This window comes from Metopolophium dirhodum, chromosome 6 (genome assembly GCF_019925205.1).
Source record: "Metopolophium dirhodum isolate CAU chromosome 6, ASM1992520v1, whole genome shotgun sequence".
NCBI lineage: Eukaryota > Metazoa > Arthropoda > Insecta > Hemiptera > Aphididae > Metopolophium > Metopolophium dirhodum.
The window spans coordinates 1,868,700-1,886,963 of record NC_083565.1 but is presented as its reverse complement, the minus strand read 5'-3'; the positions used below and the strand labels follow the sequence as shown (position 1 = coordinate 1,886,963).

General features: G+C 30.7%; 1 protein-coding gene across 1 annotated transcript; it reads right to left on the bottom strand.

Moving 5' to 3' along the window:
- Positions 1-2,504: 2,504 nt before the first annotated feature.
- On the bottom strand, positions 2,505-6,195 carry LOC132947214 (uncharacterized). The gene is made up of 7 exons (XM_061017456.1): positions 6,028-6,195; positions 5,095-5,315; positions 4,824-4,999; positions 3,263-3,660; positions 3,128-3,178; positions 2,927-3,058; positions 2,505-2,835 (listed from the first exon to the last, which is right to left on the bottom strand). The coding sequence occupies exons 2-7, from the start codon at positions 5,267-5,269 to the stop codon at positions 2,676-2,678; spliced, it is 1,092 nt and encodes a 363-aa protein (XP_060873439.1). The 5' UTR covers positions 5,270-5,315; positions 6,028-6,195; the 3' UTR covers positions 2,505-2,675.
- Positions 6,196-18,264: the final 12,069 nt, after the last annotated feature.

Sequence of the window (18,264 nt, the reverse complement as noted above, 5' to 3'; positions counted from 1 at the left end):
TTATGCATTAGGACAGATAAGGTATGTATAGGTTATGTAGGTATAATAATATAATGTGCGACCGCTAATGATTCAATTAATGATAATAAAATGAAAATCGAAATCAAAGACAACCGACCGAAACGCCGACGAGATTTTCCGACACCGCAATAAACATAATACTATATCGTATTATTGTTTCACTTTCCCGCAATCCGCGCGTATTGCCATGTACGTGTATAATAACATAATATAGTAGGTATTAAGTATTTAATAGATTAGTATGTTAAATAATATGTACATGCTTCATTATGTACATAGTGTTGTTTTATTATTGACGTAAAAAATGTGTTCCTGTTAGAAAACCGATGGTAATATTTACTTACATAGTGACATATACCTACTACAACTTAATCGCGGGTATTAATAATTATTATAGGTAATCTACGACGGTTGTGCGCGCTCGCAGACGATAAATATTATTATGTACTTCGTAGACATCAAACGAGTGGGTATAAATGTATAAAGGCAACGTACCTATACATGTAGTAACATTGTAGTTATATACTTATATATATATATATATATATATAATATATAGGTGTCTTGCACAAATATTGAAATATTCGTTGTGTATATACTCGACGTGCTTATACTATGTATATATATATATATATATATGTATGTATACGTTACGTAGGTAGGTATTATATAAATCTACACCTGCAGCACATTTTAACACTCTGTGTGGACATTCAAAATTATCCTTAAACCTAAGTAAATTCGATTAATAACAGGAGACCGTCTACATTACAATGTCGTATACCTATATAGGTATTCATAATATTATGTAAATGAGTCCAATCTTAATAATTGCCGTTTGTCGTATGTGTATACGCGTATTATGTATGACGCGCTTAACGTGTTTTATCGACATAATATTGTATTATATTATATCCACCTATACCTATGGATAATACAAGTTACAACACACCACGTGCATGCGCCTATAGATACTTTTGTAGCCATTCGATTGGCCGAATTAATTCCAAAACGTGAATCTAATACTTTAATAAAACAACGTTAAAACCAATCGACGTATTTTTCGACGAATCAAAAATAAACGATAAACACAAACTTCAAGAAAATAATTAGTTAGGCAAACTACTTATGAAAATATACCTGCAGCGGTATATAGGCGCGCCACACGTCAACCCAATAATCAACATTTATAACTATTTCTTCGTATATTATATACATATATAAATATAAGTATAATGCAATAACACAATTTGAAGTATATGAACAGTTTTTTTTTTTTTTATACATAAGTAGTATATAATATGTAGGTACCTGCTGCTGATCCAATACGTTTTATCAATAATATACTACCTGTATACTTATGTACCTACCTATGTGTTATATAACTAAAATAATATTGATAGTTCAAAACGCGACAAACACATTAATATAATATGTAGGTATTATTAATTTCTATAGGTACCTATATATAATGTCCTAATCCTTATTTAAGTATACAATCAGAAACGCCTTGTCGCAAAGGACCGTGCGTATTTTAATTATTTAAAAACGGTCGTTCGTATTTCATATATATGTATTATATTATTAGGAAATTAAATATAACGGTGCAATCCATTTGTGCTCGAACCCATATTTAATCATTAAATCATTTAAGACAAGTGAAAATCGTGCAACGTTGCCATTTATTGGGTAACTATAAAACCTTATATAATATTTTATCACTGCTATCGTTAGAAAATCGAAATTGTAAAATCCCAATTAATAAAGATAATTTTATGATAAGCTTAATAATATCTGTGCCTATTGCATCAGCACTCGATTAGTGACTATTGAGTACCAGAATACTACTAAGTAATAATGAAATTCAATACAACTATTTCAAGTAAAATAAACATAAGTTTGAGTCGTCACAGGACGTTTTGACCGTCGTTAATATTTCATTATGTTACTTGTGTTAAAACAGCCTATGTCTCTGATGCAGTATGATCAAATTAATTCAGGTTTTAGAGTGGGTACTTTTCGATACATAGAAATCGAATATTAGAGTTAATGAGTTATAACTTACAAGTTATAAGTTATAACTACTATAGTCGTTTAGGGCAGAGGTCAATAACCGTTTCCAACAAATGAGCTATGACAAGGTAATAGATGAGCAGAGTGAACATAGGTACCCGCAAAATGTTAGAACACTACTCCCGCTCCTCTAAACTTTAATACCATTAATTTATATGCTACTAGTCCGAAGTTGTATTTTTATATATTCTGATATTCAGATAAAAATACCTACTCTAAATATCATACTCTGAATAATATTCTGCATCTGAATATGAAATAAAGAATGTCTGTACTGTTATTCAAAATAGTAAAAAACTAGTAAAAAATATAATTTTTTTTTCCAAAAAAGTTGTTTTATAATAACTTAAAATATTACTATAATATCAAATATGTAAAAGAAATATTTTCAAAAACGTTTGTGCGTGTTCTGGATAATGTTAGCAATGAGTGTCTTACGTCGTTTTGGTATTATAACACTTGGGTATATAAGGAAGAATAACTACTGTCGAATGAAGCATAGATTATAAGCTGCCTAGAATCCCGGTGCCGACTATCTGTTTTTTTTTTTTGTATACGTCTTTGCGGTATCATCCTAGTCGTCACGATTGTCGTCGGTCAGGTGGGTCTGTAGTACCGACCACCTCAGCGATAAGACGTGGATCGACGACGATTTGAACACGTTCTGGATATATTTTGTTCGTCACGTTAATGGCTCGTTCGTCCAATTCTGGTTGGTTTTTCCCTTGACCACATACGTCCCTATAATTAACGAAATTATAGTCATATATACTATAATATAGATATAATGTATTACAAGTATAACAGTTTAGTATGACCGTTTTGTACGTACTTATCGGTACAAAATTCAGGCATAGGTCTCAAGCTGCCGTCCAACCGGCTGTGCTCGTACCACCGAAATGCGTTGCCCTCGGGTGACATTTGCTCCGACATTAAACCACGACATTTTTGTTCCATCGGAGTCCTAGAAGTAACGATTAAGATATTATAGACGTGATGATGGTAATTATTGTTATATATTTCATTTATTTACAGATCGGCTTCGCTGGTATTCCATTTCGGTGTTTGCCACGGTTTACCTTCACTATATATATATAATATGGAATGTACAGCACAAAATTAATGATATAATAGACGACAGTATTTAATCTATCGAGGAGAAACTTACTCTGGTAAGAAGACAGGCAAATCCCATTCTTTTTTGGCGTTTTTCTGCGCAGTTCTAGTGGAATCGGCCGTCCGGGCAGTCAGCGGGCAGTCGGTCGTCAGCGCCTTCTCCCATCGGGACGCCGAACGGCTGTGCACCGGAAACCGGACGCTGTCGGGCAGACGCCACGTGTTCACCGCGTGGTCGGACCTGGCGTAGAACGCTTGCACGCCACGGTTGTCGGTGAACGCTGTGGCGATGCTGGTCATGTCCGGCGACACGGCTGCGGTGTTCGTGCACACTGTTCGGCGGCGAGGGCGACGGGAGCGGGAACCTAACGGTGACCCACAGTCTGCTTCGTCGTCGCCGTCCGAGTCGGAGTCGAAGTTTGTCAACATGTCGTCGACCAATTCTCTGAGCTGCGCGCGCGATTTCGCGTGAAGGATCATCATAATAATAATATATATTATATAAGTAATAATTAATTATTATATTAGTAACTGTTTTATTTTAACCTAGGCTTTTTCATTTTTCAACGCCCTAACTACAACCATAACCATAAACTTTCAGATCAGGACTAAAAAAACGTAATTCAAACCTAAGAATTTAATAACACTAAAACGTTATTGAACATTTTTAAAACCCGTTTAAAAATTCCAAACTAAAACCTATAACATTAAAAAACCGGAACCGTATAAATATTTGAATCGGTTTCGAGGCCCTTCAGTTAATAGCACAAGTCGGCAGTGAAGCCAGTGATTAAAACCCAAGAGATAGGGGTATATCACCTATTGTTTATCCCAGTCGATAGCTCATATAATACCTATAATATACATTTACTACTCATTATCCATACCTATATTTAGTATTTTTGAAACATATTTATATTAAAATGTATCATATTTGTATTTGTTTAATCGAACTCAAAACGAATAAAAACAAAAATCGTTGTTTTCACGTTTAGTACTTACCACAACGAAGGTACCCCGCCTCTCGTTTTTAGGACAAAACCATGCCTCAAACTCTTAAGCCTCAGAAAATTATGTAATTCAAATTTCTTTTTTATATATTATTAGTTAATTTTTGTACAAGTTGCACTGAACTCCGATTTTCAAAATTCTTTGAAATTGAAAAAAACATATAAACAATATTTATATTATAATGTATTGTACATCATTATAATATCAGTTTATCACTATACAATATAGTATAAAACAAACAGCAGTTAGTATGTCAAAATATTTAACACGACCGCAACGACAGTACATTATTATACCATTTATACCTGTTTACTAGTTGGAAGATAAGGGAACAGTTTTATATTATTATCTATATTCAACGCATAAACTAATCGTGGTTAATAATATCAAATCGAACAGAGCCAAGATTATTTAACCAATTGTTTTTTTGGTGAATTATTATGAATCATAATATAAAAGTTTTTAAAAATTGTCTAGTACGACGAATAGTCGCTTTTGAGTTTTGACGAACTGTTTGGATACCGGAACATTTTATGTAAATATAGGAACTATTGTATTATAATATGTAGGTATTGGGTACAAATACGGATATTGGTACTCACGTAATTCGGGGTGTTTATCAGATATGGTAGGTTTTTCGGGGCCGAGTGTCTGAATAATTTCATGTTACCGCTGGGGTGCTGAAGCGACACCAGCATCAGTTTGATGATCCCGCATTTTAACGACTTGTCACGTTCCTCGTCGCATCTGCACAACCAAGTCGAAATCGCTCGTTGGTCTGCGTCAAATGACGTACGCCGTCACACAAAAACAAAATAATAGTTTAATAATATCATCGCGGTGAACATATAAATTGTATTGTGCCTGCTGTACCCGAGACGTTAGTCAATTGAAATATGTTGTTTTTGACCAACGTTCGAAAAAACTGATAATCGTTTTCCAAATCGTCCGATCCATGGGAGCTCTGAAGTCTCGGGTCTACAACGATTTTGGGCTGTCGTCCCTCGCTCTGAATCTTTTCAGGCGATTCATTGAGCTGTTCAGTCATGATATTCAACCATTGATTTGGTCTTCAAATAAATCGTAATTTTGAACTGTAAGTATTTAAGTCAATCTTTAAACGATCGTTATTTACCAAAAACTGTTTAGCTTGTTGTATGGAAACGCGTCTTATACGTGTATTAATTTTGTCTTTAGCCTGCAATATTATATAACAGTCAACGAATATTACTATAAAGTGTTCAACAGTCACGTTTCGATATAGATCGTACATTACATATTTCATACATAATTATAATTTTGAATTGAGAAGATAAATATACAAATTTGAAAATAAACTATATAAAATATAAATTAAATAATAATTAATACAATAAATATTACTTATAATTGCCTATGTCTAAGCCCAATAGATAAGGTATGTCTACACCAGCCGCATCAGTGTTTATAAATACTTCATATCAAATAAATTAATTTACACGTGAAACACATAGAATTGTTCGTAATTTTAATACAAACTCATTGTATATAATAACAGTAGGTACTTATAACATTATTAGATTTGTAATAATGTTTATAATTTTGGGTATACATTTAAAACATTTTATCTCATGCCAGGACTATTTAGATAGACTTATTTACATTAAAAAAATGTCAATACGCTAAATAATATTATGGTAAGTAAAATTTTACAATATATGGTATAAATAATTAAAAACTTAAATGATAAACATTTAACAAATTCTAATCGAGTTATTATATTATTAGTATATTTCATCATTTGTTCTCTTAAGTATTTTTCTTTACCGATCGTGATTTTCTTTTTTTGTATTGTACTTCGTAGTTTAATATGTGTCTCAGACTGTATTTGTAATAGTTTGTCCACAAAATTGAAAATATTAGGATGGGGACTATAAAATCAATCTTCTATAAAACAATAACTGTAAAATTGTGTAACTGTATATATAGCTGTAAGACACGATATAGTCACAAGTTGACGTTCAGCAGGCTACTAAAAATATAATGAAATAGCCCAGATATCGTACGTGTATCTGTACGTAATCATCATCAAAATCGATAATAACTACTAACTGATACGAATAATACTAACACTTGTATACGCTCGTATACTCGTATGTCTCGTATTAGGTTTAATCAAAGTTACGAGTTTACGACATTACGGTATTTATTTTTTGGAGAAAAGTGGCTACGGCCAGTGTAATAAAATCCGCGATAAGAATACCTGTATATACACACATTAACATCATGCGTAGAATTAATTGGTGTCCAGGCGGTGTACCACTGTATGCAATATGACGTATTATTGTAACATAATTTTTCAAAAGTAAATTACATAAGTATGAAATATTTAAGTTTTAAGTTTTGAATATTTTAGACCTAATTGCGCCAATGGTTTATAGCCGGGACCCAACTTACCTATTACCTTTTTATACCCGGCACTTAACTTACAGCTTTCAAAACGAACCCAAATTATCGCGGACCCAATTTACCTAGGTCCCTGAATAGGTAGGTAAGTGAGTTTATAGCTGGGACCCAACTTACCTACTACTTTTTTTTTACCCGGGACTCAACAACTTACCGCTTTCAAAATGTACCCAACTTATCGTGGACTCGATTTACCTAGCACCGTTTCTCAATATACGATACATTTTCGAACGTAATTAAAAATTTGTTGTAGTTCCGTATAGCTTATACTATACAATCTAGGGGTATAACTTGGTAGTTGGTATGTAATATGTGGAAATGTAATATCCACCCGGATTCGGGTGACGCCTAAGAATTTATCGTAATAAAATATTTGAAAAAATCAATTGGCTAATTGTGCAATATGATAGCATGCCATACTATTTAAATAACTCATTTATTTATATATATGATAAAAATTTCAATATAATACATTCTATGCAGAATTCCGTGTGCTGATTTAATTTCGGGTTTTGTAAAAGAGCTGTTGAAAGATTTACAGCTGGTGTTATAACTTATAATATTATCAATATTATTACTATCGTAATACATACAGTGAAGACGGCGCTTTGAGTAGGCAATTTAGGGGCACAAATATATTTTATTTTATAGAATATTATTTTTGTGTTAATATACATTTTTTTACTGAATAATAGTAGACCAACATAATATTTAACTGTTTTTATCTTCTAAAGTTTATCTTTTTCCACACCAAGTAAGATATTTACCACGTTTCCACAAAAACAATTTCGTTACTATTATAAGCTTTTAATAAATTCAGGGCTATATTTAAAATTTTGTCACCCCCGAGGTTGCTTATGATTTAATTTTTCCAATTTCAGTATATAATAATATTAAATATTATAAATATGTAATACATTTTATAAAATAAAATAATAAAGATAGTATAGCATACTCCTATACATGGTATAAGCCCCAAGGTATAATTATAGGGACTTGTAATATCCAATTTAGTATTTTGTAAAAAAAGAGATAATTTAAAAAAAAATGTTCACTCCGCTGAAAAGATATTCCACGGTTGTGGATTAGGAACCAATATTACACATATGTACCACATATGTACGTCTTATATAATATGTATTAATAATTTGTAATTCCCCGATGACAATAACAAAGACTACGACCATCGCCGTCGTGAGATTGTCTGATTCACGAAATATTTACTAAAACTACATTTTGTTTTCATATTTGAGTTTATTAACTATAACTTAATGTGTTCAACATTTAGATAAGTTTGCACATATTCAGTTAATACGATTGACCTTATCAAAGGTAAAAAGGTGGGTAAGTGGACGTCGCTCTGCTGTACAATAGGTGACAAGTGGGTCACTGTAATGTATGGTGTTAAATTTGAATTCAATGATACGTATAATATCATTGTATAAGAAAAACGATTCTGAGCGAAAACGGTCAGTCAGCCTATGATATTACCAAGTATATTTGATGATATTATTGTGAATAAAGTAATTTATATTATATAACCTATTTACGTGGAACCTTGTTTTAAATTTTCAATTCTTAGCTATAAAATTTGAACATTTTATAAATTTTTAACTACAAAATAATTATTACATTTTAAATTCGATACATTTTGTCAAAATTTGAACTTTTAATCCTTATAAAAAAAAATTGTGCATATGTATTTTTAATATTTTTCAACTGCTATTGTAAAAATATATCAGGAGCCTTGCATTAAATTTTCACGCTTTTTTACCCAACAAATAAAATGTTATTGATATAGGAAAAAAAACAAAAAAATTGAAAACTGACAATGTCCATAAGCATCTCAAAAAAATCAAAATATTTTAAAAATTTGATAGTGTATAGCAAATGAAAATATAAACATTCAGTAAAATGTTCATGTATCTACAGTTATTCATTTTTGAATAACAATAAAATAACAAAACCGCTACATGAGGAAACGAGTGAATATCCAATATTGTGAAAATATGAACTTCAAACGCTCGTAAAAATTTAATTTTACTTTCTTAAAGACATTTTTTTTTTGATAAAGGTAGATTATCTTATAAGAAATTTTGTATTACATTTTAAAATCTTAGGTTTTTTTTTTTATTAAACGAATAATTACAATCTATACAAACATTTTATACAATAAGTAATTTTTTTGATGGAGAATAGCGTTGATATAACAGAGAGGGAAGGTACTCAGTAGTACCGCCCGACAGATCAAGCAAGGAAATCTCTAGGCCAAGATCATTTTAGTCTTCTTCTAGAATTATCGGGAATTGTACAAGAAGACAGGCGTTTAATTAATGGATTAGTATGGTGATTTAGCTTAGAATGGAATGAGAGGAAGTGGGATTTGGTTAGCTGAGAAAGTGTGGGAACGTTTAAGTCTTTGTGAAGATTGGCGTTTTTTATATACCAAGGGGCAGAAACGATTTGACGGAGACATATTGTAAAATCTTAGATTTAAAAAGAAAATTCTTTATGAATTCTTAACTCAAAATAATTTGGTAATTTTCGTGATTTTTCCATAGTTTATCAATTTTTGAACTTTAAATGCTTATAAAAAAAAACTGTGACTTAAGATTTTTAATATTTTTCAAATTTCATTGTAACAATATAGTAGGAGCCTTGTATTAAGTTTTCAAACGTTTTTACCCAACTAATAAAGTTTTATTGACATCCTTAGAAAAAAAGACTAATACAATTGGAAACTGAAAATGTCCGTAAACAGCTCAAAATAAGTCAAAATATTTGGAAAATGTTATGGTGTATAGAAAATGCTAATATACACATTCAGTCAAAATTTCATGTATCCACGGTCTATAAATATCAATAAAATTTTATTTGTTGGTTAAAAAAGCTTGAAAATTTAATAGAAGACTTCTAGTATACTGTTTCAAAGCAGATGAAAAAAATTAAAAATCTTTAGTCACAGTTTTTTTTATAAGCATTTAAAGTTCAAATATTGACAAAATACGTAAAAATTACGAAAATTTGCAAATTATTTCAAGTTAGAAATTCATAAAAAAATGTCTTTTTAAATCTAAGATTTTAAAATGTAGTACAAGATTTTTCATAAGTTTTTCTACCTTTATCAAAAAAAAATTTCTTGAAGAAAGTCAAATTAAATTTTTATGAGCGTTTGAAATTCATATTTTTACAACATTTGATATTCACTCGCTTTCTCATGTTTAAAATAACATAAATACAATAAAAGTTATTTGCTTCTAAACATTTAATTTTTTTGTTTTTTTCATTTGCTTATAAAAAATGATTTTATAGTGCTATTACAAAAATATAAATTTTCACAGATAAAGTTCTTTATAACGTGTTGTGAAAATTTGGTAGTTATAAAACAAATATGGTGCGAGAAAAGTTGTCCCGCGCAAAACTGTATTTGCTATGTTGTACATTTGTAAGACGGGGACAACACATGTGGGTGTGACGTCCTCTTAAGCTATATTGCAGTATTTTTATATATAATAATAAATTATATTACTAATAACTTGTAAATATGTGTATACATTATTATTTAATTTATAAAGTTTTAAAAAACCTAAACATTTTATAATTACCTGTTTTTTTATCTAGATAAAAAGGAGATTATCTTATCTAGATAATTTTAGAGTAATTACTTAATTACAGGGTCATCAAGCTCATTGGATAATCTTTTATTATATCCTATATAAATCGTATACATTTTCTTTGTACTCTTTCAATTTTCTCTGAGAGATAATTGCAGCGTAAAAAGGACGAAACACTGATGAGTGCCATCGTTGAGCAATTTACAGAAAAAAATCTCAAAATATAAGACAATGTTTTTTGTAGATTTCTCAAAATTGTAAAAAAAAAAAAATACAAAATATACATACATAATATATCCTTTTATTTTTTTATAAACACTTAACATTGAATAGCATACTTTTAACAATGAGCATTTTGTTTAGTATTAAATCATAATCACAATTTTAAATCATAGTATAAATTGTTCCCATTCTACACCATGTACATCAAGATATTTTCTGGCAGTTCATTCGCTTCACGTGAAGAGTTCCTCAATCGATCTGTGGTTATAGCAACAAACAGCAGTATTCCTTGGAATATAAATTAAAATGTTTTTGAAAAGAAAAACTATATGTCTATACATTTTTCTAAACTTTGGTTTAGAATTTTTTTATAATAATACTACTTGAATATTTTCGATAACTAAAAGTTACAAGTTATAGATATGAAAAAAATAGTAAACCAATCTACACCAATGTTGTAAAACATATATAAAATAAAAAAAAAACAATGAACTCACAAATATTGCCATGATACATAGAGGGTTAAATAAAACAAAAATGTATTTTTTTAGAATAACGGTACATTTAAATTTGCATATTATTAGTATACCTACGTATATTTTTTGTTATATAAAATAGTCTATAGAAGATTTATTTACTTAAGAGCATATATTTTCGTGCTTTTAGATACAGAATACAATATAATATAGAAAATTACTTTATTCATTTCGATACTTATGTTTGTAGTTAATACTAAATAGGTACTGAACAAATATTTGATTGAACTCTGTATTCATTTTTGAACATTTAGGAACAGTTTACTAAAATCATAAATCGTAAATAAATGCACTAAAATATTTCCCCACGTCACTTTTCTGATCCATTTAAATTTAAAACACTTAGAAGTTAGAAGTTACTTGCCTATAGCCCTCTTTACATCATGTACATTACATAGAAAATTAAACTAAGTATTTTTTTTGTTATAGTCGAATTTTTTGTCATGATTTTCACAAATTTGTATTATTACCCTATAGGTACCACACATGTATAAAGCTGTATTGGTGTTATACTGTTCCTTGGGAAGTCGCCATTAATGTATGTAAAATAAAATAATATTTGTCGTCTTATAGATAAAAAATCAGCCCTCCCCCTTCAATTTTATACATCCGCGCCTGTCACTAAGATATTATTTTGAATCATATAAATAATACCTATATTATAATAGGTATTTATAAGTTATAACCAGTAAAATAATTAAATAAATATCAATAATATGTTATGAAAAATATCTGACAAACACTTTTCTTACCAACGAACACTCCTATCCACGCACACGCACTAATGATTGATATTAGATCCATACGACGTACTGAAAAATGATTTAAAAATAATTATTATTGTAATAGGTCTGATAACTATTAAAAAATGCATACGTTCAATCATCAAATAACATGCCCACTTAGAAACACCGTTCATAATATTATCAATTATTTTCATGAACTGATCTAAAAAATTATTTAAAAATAATTATTACCTATTGTATGTACTAATAATTATTAAAACATTCATACTTTTGATCGTCGAAGTGTAAGATATCCAACTAAAAACACCGTTTAACATAGTATCGATCATTCCTGTAGAATGTTCTGAAAAATTATTTAAAAATAACTGTTATTGTACAACTGATATAGTTATTAAAAATTCATACTTTCGACCATCACATAAGGTTTGGATAACTTTATAACATGATCAACTATTTCCGTAGAATGTTCTGAAAAATTATTTAAAAATAATAATTATTTTATTGATAATTAGGTATTAAAAAATCCATGTGTTTCATAATGATATACTCATTTAATGTTGACTTAATAAAGTGTAGCATTTTTTTTATTTCATTAGAATTTTCTGAAAAATAATTATAATCATATTGATTACTGATAATTATTAAAATATGCATACTTCTAATCGTCACATAGTCTGGCAATGTACACAAAATGTATAACACATTATATAATTTACTGTTGTAACTTACATCAGGTAAGAGGATCATTAGACAAGCAAATACTGCTGATGGTCTCTTGACAAAGGCCAACTTAACAAAGTCGCCTCATGACGTCTATAATAATACAATTAACTCAACAGCTTCAATACAACTCAATTTCAAAACAACTAGAACATTTTATAATAATATATTATAAGCACCTAATTATTATTTTAATTTTTAATGTTATTACTTATTAGTATACCTACCTAAATGAGTTTGTCGCTACGACAGTTGTCATGGCACAATATTTTTCATGATTAATCTGAACGAAATAACAAATTGTAAAAAGCAAAAGACAAACATTTTAACTTAAAGTTTACCTGTCTGCAACTAAAAACCCATATACTATAATAAGTAATAACATTACAAATCAAAATAATAATTATTTATAATATATTATTATAAAATGTTATAGTTATTTTGAAATTGAGTTGTATTGAAGCTGTTGAGTTAATTGTATTATTATAGACGTCATGAGGCGACTTTGTTAAGTTGGCCTTTGTCAAGAGACCATCAGCAGTATTTGCTTGTCTAATGATCCTCTTACCAGTATTCGGGTCTGGTATTTGGGTCGAAGTCTCATAAAGGATCAGTGGTGCAACTGTACTTTTATTGACTATAAATTTATGATCAAGCGGTTTATTTGGAATGTCCAACATTTTAATCGATGGATCAAAAAATGAAATTAGATTATCCATCGGAATTAATTTTGTCCCAACAGAAAGGACAACAAAATCAAAATTTTCTTCAATTTTTCCATTCTTCAATTTCAAACCAATCTCATTCGTTAAGCCATGACAACAAAACAAAGCTATAAATAACACATATTATTCATAATGATTAATAAATATACATAATATAGAAAAGCTTCAAAATGAACAATATTGTAAATAAAAATTATATTGTAATTACCTATCAATGATTAGTTTTTAAATTAAATAATAATCAATTGGACCAAAATGTGTAGTTAATTATAATTATAATTTTAACTCTATAATTTCTACGTACAATATATGTAATTAAATGATTAATTAACCCCAAATAGGTCGATTATTATATTCAAAACATTATAAGATAAATAAAATACAATATTATGGTTACATATATTTGTCATTGTCACCTTAAAGGAATATTTGCCCATTCCAGTCGTTTAAAGTAGGTATTTAAAATTTAAACATAGCATCACGAGAACTGTGAAGCTGTTCTGAATAAATCCTATTATATAATTGTAAATAATTGAGATAAATACTAATAATAACGCATTAAATTATATAGTCCAAAGTTTATACAAACATAAAATATAAAAAATAAATACTATTATAGTGTTATATTTATTTGAAAAATTGAATGACCTTCTTTCACTTAACTGTGGAGTGTCATGGCCCGTAAGTAGGTACCCATCGATGCGCGTTAACATTCCTTATAGTTGTTACTAGTTACCTACTTATTAAGTTACGAACCATTAAAAACTAAACAAAATGATTTATAAAAAATGAATAAATAATAATAATTATAATTAATAGGGAAGAGTGAATATATATAATTTATAATTGTATTGCCTACTCTGAAAAATATTAAGCCAAATTGGATTCAACCCCTCCCTCCATTGGTCGTATTTTTTGTGCATCGATAGCCCCCCTACATATGTTTTTTTAGAAATTATCCACAACCCCCTCCTCCTATTGAAAATTCCTGAGAACGCCACTGTACCTAATAAGCCGCGTAGACGCGTAGTTTACTATAAATAATAAGTATACATATGATTTTACTTACTGACGAGAACAAGCGAAATTCTGTTAACCACAATAGTCTTCATTTTAATAATGAACGATCAGCAAAAGTGAACAGCAAAATACAAAAGTTTTTACTTTAATAATCGTAAAAAACGTTTTAGAATGCAAGACACGATGTATACTGAAGTACTGTAACGTTTATAGTAGATATATAGAATATTCGAATGAATAAGGTTTAATATTTAGTTTACAAAATGGTCGTTATGGGAAAACAATATAGCCAATAGGTATCCTCCGCATAAATACATAATATATGTTATTTATTCGGGAAAAATACTAAATAGTAAGTAGATAATATTTCAATTGGTACGATGTTAAATGATTTTATAATGAAGTACTTATACGTGCTTACTTCACGGCGGTGATCTTGGTAAAAACTGCGTCTGTTGAGATCCAACCGATATTTTTGAACGGCTGTCGGTTATAAAAATATGGTTAAAATATCGGAATTTTGTAAATCTAAATTATTCTTAAATTCCTTATTTCCTCACCTCACTAAAAACAGTCAAAACCGAAATTAACTAAATAAGTATACCTACTATACACGTCTACACTTAATATTTTACTATTCCTCTTATTGAGACATGGGTGATGGGTCATACTGAGGCGCAAAAAAGAACTCTGAGACAGTTAATGTCATATTGTCATCAAAAGATTGTTTTCCCCTATTAAATAATCAAATGCGCTATTTTATTTTTATTTCTATGAAATGATACTTTTGAGCATTTGGTTACATTAAGACTCAAACCATTTTCGGTACATAATTGGGAGGGTCTATCCAGATCGTCTTTCAGCATTAAGCAGCATAGGCGCAACTAGCCGTATATTTTTGAGGGTGCACAAATTATAAAGAATTCTCAGACCCCCATACCCACACTCTTTATACATTATACAGTATATAATAGGAAGATCTGCCAAAAAAAAATTACGCTACTTAAACATATGATAAAAATTGTGAAAAAATATTTTGAAAAAAAGTTATTACATTCTAAATTAATTTTTTAATAAACTCAAAAAAAATATTGATATCTTAAAATGTTCTAAAAAATTAATTACTTGACTAAGATAAAGGTTTTAACCATTAAAATTATTCTTATAATCACTATTTTGAATTTTTCCAAAAAATTTTAGTTAAATTTGAAATTTTTTATTCTCTATATTAAAAATATAAAACTGAACAAAATTTATATTTAAAGCTGGAAAGTCTAGATTGTCAATTTCTTGTATTTTCTTTTATTTTTAAATAATATACGTTCTATAGGTCTTATTATTTGTTTAATATTATAAATAATTGAATAAACATTGATATATTTAATTTTCATAAAATAACACCATGACAGTTTTTTGAACAACACAAATTAACTGAAATATTATTGGCTATTTTACGCACTCCCGCTTGTTTTATAAATTATAACAAATTATAAACAAGTAAACAATATAAACGCGCTCACATTCATGAATCATGGTCTTGCTAAAGATAAAGATAAATATCGTTATCCTGTTTTCTAATTTATTTTGTTGATTTATAAGAAAATATTATTAGGTATGATCATTGTTACATAAATAAGTAATAACGACGTAACTGTGACCTGTTCTATACAACATCAAATACCTACCTAGCTTAAATTTTATAATACTTAGGTATTTTTACTCTAGAACCAAAATTGAGCGATTTATACTCAGACTGCGTAAACGCGTTTGTCTACATCGTATACGTGTGTAAGGCGGAGACAACCACATGCGGGTGTGACATCCTCTTAATTGTTAAACCCTTAACTTTAGAGTGTGTACCAGAGTTGGCCCAAAAAGTACCAGGTAAATTGAAGTCAGTAATTATGTTATTACTTATTACTTACCTACAACAATTAAAAATATTAAATATATACCTTCATAAGCACGATTTTTTTTTTATAAGCATTTGAAATTCAAATTTTGCCGTCATCCGAAGTTTTTTGTAATTAAAAATATACACGTTAAATTTGTATGGCTAATGCTTGAAAATTAAATACAAGATTCGTTGTCAGGAGCTTATACTGAAACCAAAAAACCCTAAAACCTAAAATATACAACTATAATAATATATTGTATCGTTGAATGTAATTATTTGTTTGCTAAATAAATAATATATTATTATTATATGCGTAATTATTATGGTATTATTGGTGTATTGTTTTTGGGTGTTCGCGTAACAATACTTAAAGGACTAATTAGTATACACATTGTTGATCGCCGCACAAACGGACATAATGATATGAAGAAAAATAATATCGGCAAATCTAGGATCCATTTCTTAGATTTACAAATTAAGATATTTAAACATGAAAAATAATAAATACCCCACGAAATTATTAATAACTATCCAAGTTCTCTAACTGCAGATAATCGATAGGTTCGAAAAAACCAGCAATGATAACAAAGAATATATTGACACCTTTTAAAAGTACCAATTAAATGCAAATGCTATTAGAAATCGGCCGAAAACTCGAAGTCCGAACTACTATAAAACGTGTACGCACGTACTCAAAAAAAAACACGTCGTTGTAAAACAATTGATACATTCATCGTTCCGCCCAGTGAATGTAAAAGACTTCACCTAAAAGTATAAGACGAGCACAAATACAATTCGAAAGACGAATCCTCGTTAAAATAATATTATATTATAGGTACTTACCCGTAGGCATAAGTACGTATCGATAATAATGATGTTTGGGAAAATAAGCTGTTAAATAAACGACGTGGTCGTACTCACGCTGGCTAGCAATAAACGACGTCGTAACCGTCGTCTGGGCAATGTTTGTATTTTTCGGTGACTGCTTAGACCGAAAATGTTTTTTATAACTCACTTACAATTTTGTCTCCAACAGTATTAGATACTTGTTTCATACTATACCGGAAAAAACACTGTAAATAAAATAACATGGCCACGACGGAGATCGATATAGACGCAATCCTGAGGGAGATGATTAACAGGCTTATTGACGAATTTTTCGTCGACGAAAATCAAGAGCATATCGATGAAGAGCAAGTCCCAGAGGATATAAACGACAGAAAAGACCCAGCTTTAGATGACGTCGTGAACACCCTTTTGGGTGAGATAGTCGAAGCTGTCTGCGTCAAAGTCGACGAAGGGCAACATTTGGATTACGACAAAAATCAAGGAGATATTGAAATCGAGAACCATCAAGAGCCTATGGACGAAAAGGAAGTTCCAGGGGATATCGATAACAAAGAAGACCCAGATGACGTCGTGAACACCCTTTTGGGTGAGATTGTTGAAGCTGTCTGCGACGAAGACTCATCGGAGGCTATGGCCAGCGGAGACGCAGAGACAGTTACAGTTCCGAAACAGATGATAGAGACACCGGCCGAGGGCAAAGAGAGGGATGGAAATGGACTGGCCAGGACAACTGAATTGGAAGTACCAAAGCCAGCAGACCCCACACCTCCACGTGGACGCGCAAGGCGAATAGTGGCCACCACGTGGAAGGGTGTGAGGCGGGTCACACGCCTGATGCTGTGCGGATGCTTCCGAGGAGAGTGAAGCCGCAGTCCACCCCTCCCTCCTCCTCGGACCGAAGAACACCAGACAAGACGGCGGCGACATGAGGGATTGATACGTGACAGAGCACTTTACGGTGTACGGCGGTAAGTCACCCTGTACGTTTTCCGGCCACCCGCGGAAAGACGAGGTCGTGGTCGATGGCGTCGCGAGCTCGCGGTTTCTGACACGCGAGACCATCTGTGGCTGCTCGGCGATGACCCAGCAGCGTAGGTCGTGAGAGGAGCGACAGACGGACGACGACGATGACGACGACGACGACATACGACGGCTAGCTAGACCAGCGTGGGCAACGATACCGCCCCGACGGTACTTTGCCGACAGCTGCAGGTTGCACGAAGGCGACTCGCGACGGCGGCGGCGGAGATCTCAGAGCACGATGGGTGA

What these genes read in the sequence shown, in the direction of transcription:
- LOC132947214 (XM_061017456.1), bottom strand. Translation starts at nt 5,269, where the DNA reads ATGACTGAACAGCTCAATGAATCGCCTGAAAAGATTCAGAGCGAGGGA. An exon ending in TGATAAACACCCCGAATTAC is followed by an intron (nt 3,661 to 4,823) that starts GTGAGTACCAAT and finishes TCGCGCGCGCAG; the next exon opens with CTCAGAGAATTGGTCGACGA. An exon ending in TTGCCTGTCTTCTTACCAGA is followed by an intron (nt 3,179 to 3,262) that starts GTAAGTTTCTCC and finishes ATATATATATAG; the next exon opens with TGAAGGTAAACCGTGGCAAA.